The sequence below is a fragment of the Chiloscyllium punctatum genome, chromosome 26 (genome assembly GCF_047496795.1).
Source record: "Chiloscyllium punctatum isolate Juve2018m chromosome 26, sChiPun1.3, whole genome shotgun sequence".
NCBI lineage: Eukaryota > Metazoa > Chordata > Chondrichthyes > Orectolobiformes > Hemiscylliidae > Chiloscyllium > Chiloscyllium punctatum.
Genome location: NC_092764.1, coordinates 76,767,813 through 76,781,844, shown reverse-complemented (window position 1 = coordinate 76,781,844; position 14,032 = coordinate 76,767,813). Strand labels below are relative to the sequence as shown.

Sequence of the window (14,032 nt, the reverse complement as noted above, 5' to 3'; positions counted from 1 at the left end):
CCTAGGACCTTACCATTAAGTGTATAAGTCCTGCCAAGATTTGCTTTCCCAAAATGCAGCACCTTGCATTTATCTAAATTAAACTTCATCTGCCACTTCTTAGCCCATTGGCCCTTCTGATCAAGATCCTGTTGTAATCTGAGGTAACCTTCTTCGCTGTCCACTACATCTCCAATTTTGGTGTCATCTCCAAACTTACTAACTGTACCTCTTATGCTCACATCCAAATTATTTAAATAAATGATGAAAAGTAGTGTACATAGCACCCATCCTTGTGGCACTCCACTGGTCACAGGCCTTCAGTCTGAAAAGCAACCCTCCACCGCCACCTTCTTCTACCTTTGAACCAGTTCTGTATTCAAATGGCTAGTTCTCCCTGTGTTCCACGAGATCTAACTTTACTAACCAGTCTCCCATGGGGAACCTTGTCAAACACCTTACTGAAGTCCATATAGATCACATCTCCTGCTCTGCCCTCATCAATCTTCTTTGTTACTTCTTCAAAAAACTCAATCAAGATTGTGAGACATGATTTCCCACACAGAAAACCATGTTGACTATCCCCAATCAGTCCTTGCCTTTCCAAATACATGTACATCCTGCCCCTCAGGATTCTCTCCAACAACTTGCCCACCACCGACGAAGGGCTCACCAGTCTATCGTTCCCTGGCTTGGCCTTACCACCTTTCTTAAACAGTGGCACCACTTAAACCAACCTCCAGTCTTCCAGCACTTCACCTGTGACCATCGCTGATACAAATACCTCAGTAAGGGGCCCAACAATCACTTCCCTAGCTTCCCACAGAGTTCTAGCAGTACACCTGATCAGGTCCTGGGGATTTATCCACCTGTTTCAAGACATCCAGCACATTTTGAGAGATGTAACCATCTATTTCGCTACATTCTATATCTTCCATATCCTTTTCCACAGTAAACACTGATGCAAAGCCTGAATCCTGTGATTACATAAAGTGAAAACTGTAAATGTTTGGGATCTGAAATTAAAAATATGCTGATGTGTACGCTTCATCATACTCTGAGAGAAAGCAAATTGAGCTTTTTTGTTCATATACCCTTGACCCAACTGGACTATTATTGATCAATGTGTATTCATTACCTATTAAATTTCAGGATTGTTTGTTCAGCATTCTTCCATCTTACTCTCAAAATAGACTGATCCAGTTAAATCATGGTCATGGCTCTTAAAAACAAGATGTTTTGTTAATGCAAATTCTGCAGCAGCAATTAATAAATGGAAAATAGATCATAAAAGCTGCATATTTGAACACTTTCTCTTAACAATGATCTATGAAGTGTCAATTTTTTAAGGCAGTGAGATATAGAAGCTCTTTCCATTTCTATAGTTCAAAATTACTGATGCAGAATAACTGTAGGGGAAAGAACTATTGTATAACAAACTAAATCATTAATGCATGGCTTTTAATAATTCTGATTTGACAGGTGTACAGGTATGTGTTAATACTTCTGTAGATGAGTTGGATATGCCTGCTATTAAAAATCTTAAACATTGGAAATAAAAACATCGAGGGCTAAAGGGCCTGTTCTGCACTGTATTGTAAAATACTCGTTTAGTATCTCCCCCATCTCCTGCGGCTCCACACAAAGGCCACCTTGCTGATCTTTGAAGGCCCCTATTCTCTCCCTAGTTACCTTTTTGTCCTTAATGTATTTGTAAAAACCCTTTGGATTCTCCTTAACTCTATTTGCCAAAGCTATCTCATGACCCCTTTTTGCCCTCCTGATTTCCCTCTTAAGTATACTTCTTCTGCCTTTATACACTTCTAAAGATTCACTCAATCTGTCCTGTCTATACCTGACATATGTTTCCTTCTACTTCTTCACCAAACCCTCAATTTCATTGGTCATCCGGCATTCCCTACACCTACCAGCCTTTCCTTTCACCCTAACAGGAATATACTGTATCTGGACTCTTGTTATCTCATTTCTGCAGGCTTCCCATTTTCTAGTCGTCCCTTTACCTGTAATCATCTGCCCCCAATCAACTTTTGAAACTTCTTGTCTAATACTGTCAATTTAGCTTTACTCCAATTTAGAACTTCGACTTTTGGATCTGATCTATCCTTTTCCATCACTATTTTAATACTAATAGAATTATGGTTGCTGACCCCAAAGTGTTTCCCCACTGACACCTCAGTCACCTGCCCTGCCTTATTTCCCAAGAGTAGGTCAAGTTTTGCATCTTCTCTAGTAGGTACATGCATATACTAAATCAGAAAATTTTCTTGCACATGCTCTCCATCTAAACCCTGAACACACTGGGGAGAATATGCATAGGGTATAAGTAGGCAGGGAAACAATTAAGTTTTAACTTTTCTGAAACAATTGGTTCAGCTGAGCATGACTCAGATCAGATAAGAACTTACAGTTAACAATGGGGTGCTAGAGGCAAAGGTAATGGGTTAACAAGGTTGAAAAGCAGTCATTATGTACTGTCATTTAACAATATTGGAAGCATTCAGTGTGTGAGGTCAGCTTAACAAGGTGAAAAGTATTCATTATGTGAAGCCAGTTATTCATTGTGTGACAGTAAAGGGCTTGGCCTCTGCTATTCGCTGATTGTAACGGTCACCCAATCTATATGTATGTTGCCTTATCTGGATGCTCCTCCCTGTGAAATGACTGTATAGTTCATTGAGAAACCGCTGTTCCAGAGGAGACAGTGAACTCATGTCTCTGTGCACATGGGCTCTAATTCCCTCCAGAACCCAGAATAAAGATGAAGAAGGTAAAACTCCTCTGTGTCTCTGTTTTCCTTCGACTTGGGGGAGGGGGGGGGGGGGGGGGAAACGGGATGACAATATTGGCACAGTCGGCAGGATCCAAATAGATAGTTCCGATCGGACGGTGTTAACGGTTGCCTAGAACATCAGTGTCTTGAGACAGGCAGGCCCGCAAGTTAAGATTTTAAACCTTGATCCCTCTTGATATTTCTGTGTGCTAGAGACAGTCCCCTCACTCAATCGCTCTGTATTCTATGGATTCCTTGAACGGTAATTAGTTCAGTTGAGAGACAGTTTTGCAAGCGCGATGGCAGGCAGAGGTTAGAGTCCTCTGCGCTGCTTTAGTGGAGGTGTGACTGGGGTTCAAGTCCTCTGCGCAGTACTGGGGTTAGAGTCCCCTGGCGTGGATTGGTTTGGTTGAGGTTCGAGTCTTCTGAGCAGTTCTGGGGTTAGAGTCCCTGGGTGGTTGTAATTGAGCTTTGAGTTCTCTGTGTGGTACTGGGGTTCGAGTCTACTGGTTTGGTTGATTTGAGGTTCAAGTCCTCCATACTGTGCTGAGGTTCGAGCTCTCTGTGCTTAAGTGAACTTTGAGCTCTCTGTGTTCAAGTGGGATTCAGGTTTTCTGGGTTCAAGTGGGATTCAAGCCATGAGGAGTAAAGTGAGAAAGGGGTTAAAGTTCCCTAGTAGCAAAATTTGAGACTCTGTGAGTCTTTGTTCTGGGGGAACAGAATGGCTTGGATTGCAGCACCATGTGGTCTGCTGCGAGAGCTTTCTCTTTTTATAAATGTGGTTTCAGTGAGAGGATGCAAAAAAAAATGAAGGCAAGAAAATACTGAAATTAAGGTGTACTAATACTTGGGTTGAAAGAGGAAAGCTTCAATGTAGATTGTGCTTCATATTTAAAAATTTTGGTTTGTTAAAATACTGGTTCAGAAAATCATTTTAAGTAACTGTTTTGCCTTGTTTGAATCAGGATCTCAATTCAATGTGTTTTGTGGGCTATGTAATGGGGACGGATTTTGTTTTTACATTGAAACTGTACAACATTATGTCCTTTTTAAAATTATCAAACTTGTAACCTTAAAGCAAGTTGATTGAGTGCCTTGAACCCCTGATTTGTTTGAAATTCTATAATGCCTGTTTAAAAAAAAACATTTGGGTCAGTAGTCATGCTTAAGCCAGATGAGAGTATTGTATTACAATATCTTTGCTGCTGTGTTTTTAATGCAGAGTGTTCACAAACGAGCGCATTTTTAGTTTGATGCTTTAAGATTTTTTAGAGAATATTAGAACTGGAGGCTGAGCTGTTTCAGTTCTGTTAAGACTTCATTGGCCCCCTTCATATTGCAAATTCAAAGAATGTTGATCTCTACCAAAGTTGCCACCATAATTCCAACTGTTTTATTTGGGAAGATTCATTTGGAGAACATATTTTAGATATTCAGCATTTGTTTCCCATGAATATTTGAGATTTAAATCTGAACTGAAACTGCCTCTTCAATTGCTAAAGCACAGGAAACATTTTATTGTTTGTTTTCTTGCTGTTCCAGGCTTTTGAAATACTTTTCCTGACAGCTTTTACATTAGCCAAGTATCAATTTGTTAAAGGAAAATAATTTTTGAATACCCGAGGGTTTGATTTTAGGAAAACTGATTGTTGCTTATAATTGACTGAACTGTTTAGGCAGTACAATTTGGAAGTTTATGGATTGTATAAAACTTGATAATGTTATAAATAGTGAACAGAGAAACAGACTTCAAGAATTTAAAGAATGTTGAAATAGGCAGGCACAACTTAGTGTAGTTAAATGTGTGACTATCTTCATACTGATAAATACCTCGGCAAGGAAGGAATGAGAGAGGAAATGAAAAGATACTTTCAGCAGCTAACATCTTCTCTTCGGACCACTGCCCACCCCTCCACAGCCTGATCCAACGGATTCATTCAGCTCCCCAGTCGTGACCATAAAAAGTGAAGAAGCTAACAACAGTCTGTATGCTTTTTGTCAGTAGCCTTCCTATGGACATTAAACCACGTGAGCTTTACCATGTCTTCGATCGTTTAAGGGATATGATGGTTCACTGACCAAGCTAACATCACAACAGCCAGTTTGCTTTGTTACATTTAAACAACTGAACGGGAGCAGAAGCAGCAAAGAATGTTGCGTTCATCTAGCCTGCTGCTGCACTGCACGCTCAGGCACGCTGGTATCCTCCATCTGAAGCACCTCTGGGAGGATGGAAATCTTGTCAGTTTGGTGAAGCATTTAACTGCCCTCATCCAAGAAATCAGATTTTTTCCGTGGAGTGATGCACAAAGTCAGACTGAATTTTGTTTTCAGGTTGAACTTTACTGAAGGAGACTTTGGAGAACAGACTCGTTTCCACTTGACTTGGACGGGATGGAGCAGTCACTAAGGACTGTGGATTTAAGAAATTTACCAATGGTATTTTGCCACATGGGAAGATTCTTCAAACTCTAATTACTGTAATGGACTAGTAAGTTTTGTTGTTACAATCACTGTATGCTGTGTGTCAATAACTTGTTTAAATACTGGCTGTCAGGGTCTTATGAAAGCTGGTAGTGCTGGTTATCATGAAATGAGAATATGTATAGGGTATAAGAAGGCAGCGAAAGAGTTAAGTTCTGAGTTTTGGGAAACAAGAGGTTCAGTTGAGCATGACTCAGATCAGATAAGAAATTACAGTTAACAATGGGGTGCTGGAGGCAAGGGTAATGGGTTAACAAGGTGGAAAAGCATTCATCATGTAGAGCCACTTAACAATATTGGATGTATTCAGTATGTGAGGTCAGTTTAACAAGGTGAAAAGTATTCATTATGTGAAGCCAGTTATTGTATGACAGTAAAGGGCTTGGTCTCTGCTAATGATACTCGCTGATTGTAATGGTCACCCAATCAACATGTATGTTGCCTTATCTGTAAAATGACTATATAGTTCATTGACAAACTGCTGTTCGAGAGAAGACCGTGAACTCATGTCTCTGCGCACATGGCGATCATTCTCTCCCTCCAGGGCCCAGAATAAAGATGAAGTAGGTAAAACTCCTCTGTGTCTCCAGGCGTTTTGCTTCGAATGGCGGGGGTGGGGGAGGCAACACTGGCAGTCCCAAAGTTAAAATCCCCTACCATAGCCATCCTTTCATTCTTACAGAGAACTGAGATTTCCTTATAAATTTGTTTCTCAATTTCGCACTGACTATTAGGGTTTTAATAATACAATCCAAGTAAGTTGATCTTCCTTTTCTTATTTCTCAGTTCCACCCAAATCACTTTCCTGGATATATTTCTGGAAATACCCTCCCTCAGTAGAGCTGTAATGTTATCCATTAACAAAAATACCACTCTCCCATCTATCTTGCCTGCCTTTCTGTCCTTCCTATAGCATTTGTATCCTGCAACATTAAGCTGCCAGTCCTGTCCATCCCTGAGCCATGTTTCCGTAATTGCTATGATATCCCAGTCCCATGTTCCTAACCATGCCCTGAGTTCATCTGCCTTCCCTGTTAGGCCTCTTGCATGGACATAAGTAGAGTCGTAGAGATGTACAGCATGGAAACAGCTTCAGTCCAACCTGCCCATGCTCTCCAGTTATCCCAACTTAATCTAGTCCCACCTGTCAGCACCCGGCCCATTTCCCTTCCTATTCATATACCCATCCAAATTCCTCTTAAATGTTGCAATTGTACCAGCCTCCACCATTTCCTCTGGCAGCTCATTCCAGACCCGTACCACCCTCTGTGTGAAAAGGTTGCCCCTTAGGTGTCTTTTATATATTTCCCCTCTCACCCTAAATCTATGCCCTCTAGTTCTGGACTCCCTGACCCCAGGGAAAAGAATTTGCCTGTTTACCCTATCCATGCCCCTCATAATTTTGTAAACCTCTATAAGGTCACCCCTCAGCCTCCGACGCTCCAGGGAAAACAGCCCCAGCCTGTTCAGCCTCTCCCTATAGCTCAAATCCTCCAACTCATCCCTACCTTGTTCTCTGCTTTGTCCCTGCCTGCCTGGTTGTTTGACTTGCTTCTTTTCTTCACTGTACCTGTCTCAGATTGATCTCTTTCCTCACTGTCTCTCTGGGTTCCACTTGCGCCCCCCCCAACTCCCCCACTTTGCGAGTTTAAATCCTCCCAAGCAGCTCTAGCAAATCTCCCTGCCAGAGTATTAGTCCCCTTCCAATTCAAGTGCAATCCATCCTTCTTGTGCAGGTCATTTCTACCCCAGAAGAGATTCCAATGATCCAAAAATGTGAATTTCTCCCATACAGCATCTCCTCAGCCATGCATTCATCTGCTCTAACCTCCTATTCCTACTAGCTTGTAGCATCATGAGTAATCCAGATATTACTACTCTTGAGGACCTCCTTTTTAAATTCCTGCCTAACTCTATATTTTCCCTTCAGAATCTGATCCTTTTCCCTTCCTATGTTGTTGGTTCCAAAGTGTACACTGACCTCCTGCTGGACTCTCTCCCCCTTGAGAACATTCTGCACCCTCTCTGAGACATCCTTGATCCTGGCAACAGGGAGGCAACACAACATTCTGATTTTTTGCTGCTGGCCATTGAAATGACTCAGACTAGAGAGTCCCCTAACACAACTGATCTCTTGGAACCCGATGAACTCCTCATTGCATTAGAGCCAGTCTTGTTACCAGAAACTTTGTGTTAATTAGGAGAAAGTGAGGACTGCAGATGCTGGAGATCAGAGCTTAAAAATGTGTTGCTGGAAAAGCGCAGCAGGTCAGGCAGCATCCAAGAAGAAAGAGAATCGACGTTTTGGGCATAAGCCTGAAGAAGGCTCATTGCCTCTAACTGTCGATCCAATCGATCCATTTGATCTGATAGGATTCACAACCAACAGCATTGATTGCAGATATAATCCTCAGTAACACGTAAACTCTCCCTAAACTCCCACATCCGACAAGAAGAGCATATCACTCTACTAAGGGCCATTTTTGCTTCTTCAACTCTACAGACTCAGAAAATAGCATTGTCTTATTCCTCTACAATACACTGCTCCAGGCTAACTTAATACTTATGGCTTATATTTTTAAGCTTAATCAAGAGACATATCTCAATAAACATAAATCAAGAAAGATCCCACTCTACTCACTACTGCAGGTTTACAGCAAGGTCACACTTACAATATTCACGTAACTGTTTCTGTGCTGTGACCTCTTCCAAACAGGTTCCTTCAAGATCAGTTGTGAATTTCACTGTTTGCTAATTTTCCTAGGCGCACTCCGATGTCCAGTGATACATGAATTCAACAGCAAAGACAGTAACTGCGCAGGTTCACTGCTGTGTCAGTTAGCAGTGTAGGTTTCGTTCTCCCTGTCTCTCTCTCCTGCATTAACCTGGCCATGTGCTGCATATGTCTGTTCCTCTCCCTTTTAAAAGTGCCATTGTTTTGACTTTTCTTTCTCCAAAGTTCCAAAACAATGCAATAGCATGTAAAACAGTAATTGCTGCTCCTGGAATTTGAGGAAATCACCCAACAGCTAAAATACCTCAAAAATGGAGGAGCCTGTTACAGCCAGATGTTTGTGATATTTGCCAGTCATCAAACTGACCATTTGCTGGTGACTGGACAGAGTCTGAATGCACAGCTTATTTGTATAAAACAAGAATAAAAAGAACCATTGCCTCATGGCACAGTTCGCTAGCTTGGGAACATTTAATAAGCGGGGGCAGATCAAATACTAACAGCCCAGAAAAGGGATAGAAGGCAAGATACTAAGTGTAGTTTAACGAGAAGAAAAAATATGGTTTAAACCAGGAATACCACCAGCAGCAGAAGCCTGTTGGAGAGGAAATTCTTAGTAGCCATGAACAAAGTATAAGTTAATAAAAGATGCCAAACAGCAAAAACTACAAAGCTGGAGAGAATTTAGGGGTGTAAATAAAATGCAAGAAAGGAGACAACCAGCACTATCATCAAAATGGACATGTACTCAAAAGGTGTCCCCAGTACTACCTAAGGCAAGTGGCACAAGGTTTTGAAGTGGGGTATCAAGATGTTTGAACTGCTATTTTTTGGTTTTGTTAGCATCAAATGCTTAGGTGTTTGGATCAACTGATCTTAAAGCTGTATTTCTACAGGAGGATCAGCTTAAGAGAGGAGTGTTTTGTCCTTCAAAACTGCTAAATACACTTAGGACACTATGGATCTTATATAGTTGTGTACATGGCCTAAGTGATGCCTCTAGGTTTGATACTTCAGTAAGGGCTGTCTTGGAAACATAGAAATAGGTACATGAAAAGGCCATTTGGCACTCTGAACCTGCTCTGCCATTCCATATGATCACACTGGTCATCCCACTCAGCACCCTGTTCCTGCTTTCTCCCCATTCTCTTTAATCCCTTCAGCTGTAAGTTCTTTGAAGAAGTGACCAGGAAGGTTGATGAGGGCAGGGCAGGAAATGTACTCTGAATTTCAGAAAGGCCTTTGATAAAATTCCACATGATAGGCTGCTCTGGAAGGTTAGATCACATAGAATCCAGGGGGAACTAGCAAATTGGATACCCAGTTGGCTTGTTGGCAGGAAGCAGAGGGTAATAGTGGAAGGACGCTTGTCAGACTGGAGTACCTCAGAGATCGGTGCTCAGCCCGTTGCTGTTTGTTATCTATATCAATTATTCGGATGAGAAAGTACAAGGCATGATTAGTAAGTTTGCAGATGACACTAAAATAGGTTGCATCGTGGAAAGTGAGGAAGGTTATCAGAAATTGCAGCAGGACCTTGATCAGCTGGAAATGGGCCAAGAGATGGCAAATAGACTTTAATATAGATAAGTGTCGAATCTTGCATTTTGGAAAGTCAAATCAAGGCAGGAGTTTCATGGTAAATGGTTGGGCCTTAAGGAGTGTAGTGGAACAGAGGGACCTTGAAGTTCAGGTGCACAGTTCTCCGAAAGTGGAGTCACAGGTAGATAGAGCAGTAAAGGAGGATTTTGGCACACTGGCCTTCATCAGTCAGGACACTGAGTGTCGAAGTTGGGAAGTTATGTTGCAGTTCCACAGGACGTTGGTGAGCCCACATTTGGAATATTTTGTTCAGTTTTGGTCACCTTGCTAGAGCAAGGATGTTGCTAAAGTGAAAAGACTACTGAGGAAATTTACAAAGATGTTGCCAGGACTCAATGGTCTGAGTTATAGGGACAAGTTGGACAATCTAGGACTTTTTCCTTTAGAGCAGAGTAGACTGAGGGGGGATCTTGTATAGAAGTGTATAAGATCATGAGAGCCATGGATCAGGTGAGTGCAGTCAGTCTCTTTCCCAAGGTTGGGGAATCGAGGACTAGAAGGCATCAGTTTAAGATTAGAGGGGATAGAATAAAAAAACCTGAGGGGTAGCTTTTTTACACAAGGATGGTATGCAAATAAAATTGTGATATTAAAGAGTTAGCTTGCTTGGCAGACCTGCAAGAAATTGAATGCCCCGGAGATAGCATGGGACGCTTCTGACTTACAGAGAACATGGTCATTTTCTTGCCATTCAAAAGCCTAGTTACATTTTCATCCCTTATTCAGAAATCAATAAGAAAATTACAGTTGGAATGCAAATCATACCAGATCTGGCCATTAAGGGATGATTTGCACGACATTGTTTCTGGAAATGATGTGGTCACTACATTGTGTCTTGAGTGGCATGTGACTGAGAGAGAGTGACTGGGGGTTGTCTTGTGAGCATTACTGACTGTGATGTAAAGATTTTGTTTAAAGGAAGGACCGTTCCCTTTGTTCAAGGAGAGCTTCCCTGGACATGCTTCGCAACCATGACTGACTTCTCCAAAGTTTGTACTGTACAATGTTTAATAAAATTTTGTTTGTTCACAGAAGTTGGGGTGTTGCAGTTGCATCAAGTGTGTAAGGACCTCAGGAAAAAGAACTTAACAAAATCAGCTGCCAGCAGAAGTGGTTGAGGCAGGTACATAAACAACATTTAAAAAGCATTTGGACAAATATATGGACAGGAAAGACTTAGAAGCCAAGTGCAGAGAAATGGTGTTAGTGTGGATGGTAATTTTGGTCTACATGGACCAATTTGGGCCAAAGTACCTGTCTCTGTGTTGTAGGACTCTATGACTCTATGAACAATATTTCTGTGGGAGACAATATCACAAACTCACCACTCTGGGTGAAGAAATCTTTCCTCATTTCAGTCCTAAATGACCTACTCTATATCCTTAGATTGTGACTCCTGGTTCTGGGGTCCCCAGTCATCGGGAACATCCTTCTTGTGTTTACCCCATCTAGTCTTGTTAGAACTCTACAGGTTTCTTTGAGATTCCCCCTAATTCTTCTCAAGTCCAGTAAATATAGTCAAAACCAATTCAGTCTCTCTTCATACAACAGTCCTGCCATCCCATGAATCAGTTTGGTAAACCTTTGTTGCATTCCCTCCATAGCCAGAACATCCTTTCTCAGGGAAAAAGACCAAAACTGCATACAATACTCCCGGTGTGGTCTCACCTAGGGACTGTGCAAGTGCAGCAACACATTCCTGCTCCTATATTCAAAACCTCTTATTATGTAGGCGAACATACCATTTGCATTCTTTAACAATTGTTTCACGGCCTCCTATTAAAATTGGGTTTTCTTCAGAAAAAAGCAGACCATGACACCACAAAGGCAACTTTCAAGTATCTATGATATATTAGATGATTCTTTTGTGGCATGACAGCAGTGAATTTGAAAATGTTGTCATAAATGGACTTCTAACAGAATTCAAATTAAAAGTCTGGCTTCTTGAACTTTAAAATATGTTGACTAGGAAATCATATAGAATGGATCAAGTGTTACTTTATTTCAGCAAAATTATTTGGAAAATGTTAGCCCCATTGATTAAGGTAGTGCTTCATAAAAAGATATAGCATCGTCCAAATTTGAAATAGAGCAATTGCAAAGTCTAACTGGAAACTGAATTAGCTGGAAACCCAAATGAAAGTAGATGCCAGTTCTTAAGTATGAACTGAGTGCAACTGTGAAAAATTTCAAGAAAACAAGGGATTAAAAATATTAAAAATGGGGTAACATATTTTGAAATTTCTATCATTGTGAAATGCCAGGAACATGAAACCCCGAGTGCAGGAAGGCATTATTTTTTCGTGTGGAAAAGAAAGATAAATACTGCCCTCCAGCTTGGGAAGCTAAAAAGATCAGAAAATTTGATGAATTGGTGTAGGCCCAAGGGGCTTCTTCTAGGCTGTATGATTCAGAGTACCTTAGTGGCGAAAACCTTTGATCTTGGTGATATGGCATTTTCTTAGTGAAAATATTGGAAGAAATTCTAAAAAGGGGTTAACAGCAATATCTATTATATGCTTCATCAATAATTACTGACTTTGGGACAATGCACACACACACTATGAAAAGCGTGAAAGATAAAAGTCTGAGTTTCAGTATAGATGGAGAATGGAGATATCTTAAAATTCAAATGGATGGATGGCAGTTATCTGTGTTCTGAAATGAATGCCTGAGACCTGATGGAGTGAGGGAACATGTGAATATATTAGAGTTAATTGGCGGTATAAATACAGGGAGCAAGTAGGAATGAGTTTTATGCAGTGCAGCTTACTGAAATAAAACTCTCACATAAAAGTGTGAACTTTAATTCTGTTAAAATTTTTGGAATATAACACTGGTTACTGCTTCTTGCTCAGTGTCCACACCCACCCCACAACAACCTCCATTCGCCCCATAACAGAATCTCCAACCTCTGCATTTCTCTACCACTCCCATTGTGCAAACCCACCTACCCCTCCTCATTAATAACTATGCCTTTAGCTTTATGCCTTTAACACCATACTGTAAAAATCTCTTTCAACTCCTTTCCTTCCCTTGTCCTCTTCAAGGCCTTAAATCTGAATTCTTTAAATGGTTATTCTCCAAGTATCTCATTCATTGACCCGTTATTTATGATTTTCTTAATGCATCTGTGACCCACTTTTGAGAATTCTATGTTAAAGATTCTATATGGATGCAAAATTGATAGTAACATCTCCTCATTTGACGTCATTGTTGATAGTTATAGGCCCTCATTTAATGCTCATGCCAATAGTTATGGTCTCTTGCTTCAGTTACCATTTTCCCACAATGGTCTGGCAGTTTGACATACTGCATTACATTGCTAAACTGGACAAAAGAATCCAGGGTGTGTGCCTCAAAGAAGCCATCACTGTTAGCCAGTGCCCTTATAGGTAATTGCACCTCTTTATTCAATACCTTAATTCAAAGTTACAACCCAAATTCAATTATAGTTGATTCTAATAAACTCAGTACCCCAACTCCTGATTACACTAGCAACACATTGTATGACAGTACCTTGCCAGCCTGGGTAGCAGCAGTTAAACAAGGGTGTGTGCCATCGTATTTCCCCACAGTCACCATTCGGGGGTTAATTCTATGGTTTAGCTTGAGGGTGAAAACTGGGACAAGCATGGCTGCCACCTGCAGATACAGAAGTGAATAAAACAATGATTATCACATGGAGCAGAAAATTTAAATCAAGGGGGGAAAAAATATGCAATTAGGATGTCAGGAAACAAAAGATGGATTGATTTGTCAGGAAACAGCAAGAACATTACTTAAACGCATCAGAAACACAGGTACAAGTCTGGGTCTATTGATCTCATTTGTAGGTTGCATGACCAAAACTAACTTTACACTTCATAGAGTCATACAGAAGTCCAACATGTCCATACCGACAAGATATCCTAAATTAATCTAGTCCCATTGCCAGCAATTGGCCCATATCCCTCCGAACCCTTCCTATTCATAAACTCATCCAGATGCCTTTGAAATGTTGTTATTGTATCAGCCTACACCACTTACTCTGACAGCTCATCCCATATGTGCACCACCTTTGCATGAAAAAGTTGCTACTTAGGTCCTTTTTAAATCTCTCCCATCTCGCCCTAAACCTATACCCTCTAGTTCTAGAGTTCCCCAATCCAGAGAAAAGACCATATCTATCTACCGTATTCATGCCTCTCCAGATTTTATAAACATCTGTAAGGTCACCTCTTGGCATCCAATGTTCCAGGGAAAACAGCCCCAACTTATTCAGCCTCTCCCTATAGCTCAAACTCTCCAACCTTGGCAACATCCTTGTAACTCTTTTCGGAACCCTTTCAAGTTTCACAACATCCTTCCGATAGGAGGGAGACCAGAATTGCACTGAATATTCCAAAAGTGGCCGAACCAATATCCTGTACACCTGCAACACGACCTCCCAATTCCTATAC

General features: G+C 41.0%; 1 protein-coding gene across 1 annotated transcript in view; it reads right to left on the bottom strand.

The window, feature by feature from the left end:
- Positions 1-14,032, bottom strand: part of bbs2 (Bardet-Biedl syndrome 2) — a 75,920-nt gene that overhangs the window by 59,769 nt on the left and 2,119 nt on the right. The window contains exon 2 of the mRNA XM_072547690.1: positions 13,110-13,235. Within this exon, the coding sequence (XP_072403791.1) occupies positions 13,110-13,226 (117 nt within the window). The 5' untranslated portion in view covers positions 13,227-13,235. The remainder of the gene's footprint in view (positions 1-13,109; positions 13,236-14,032) is intronic.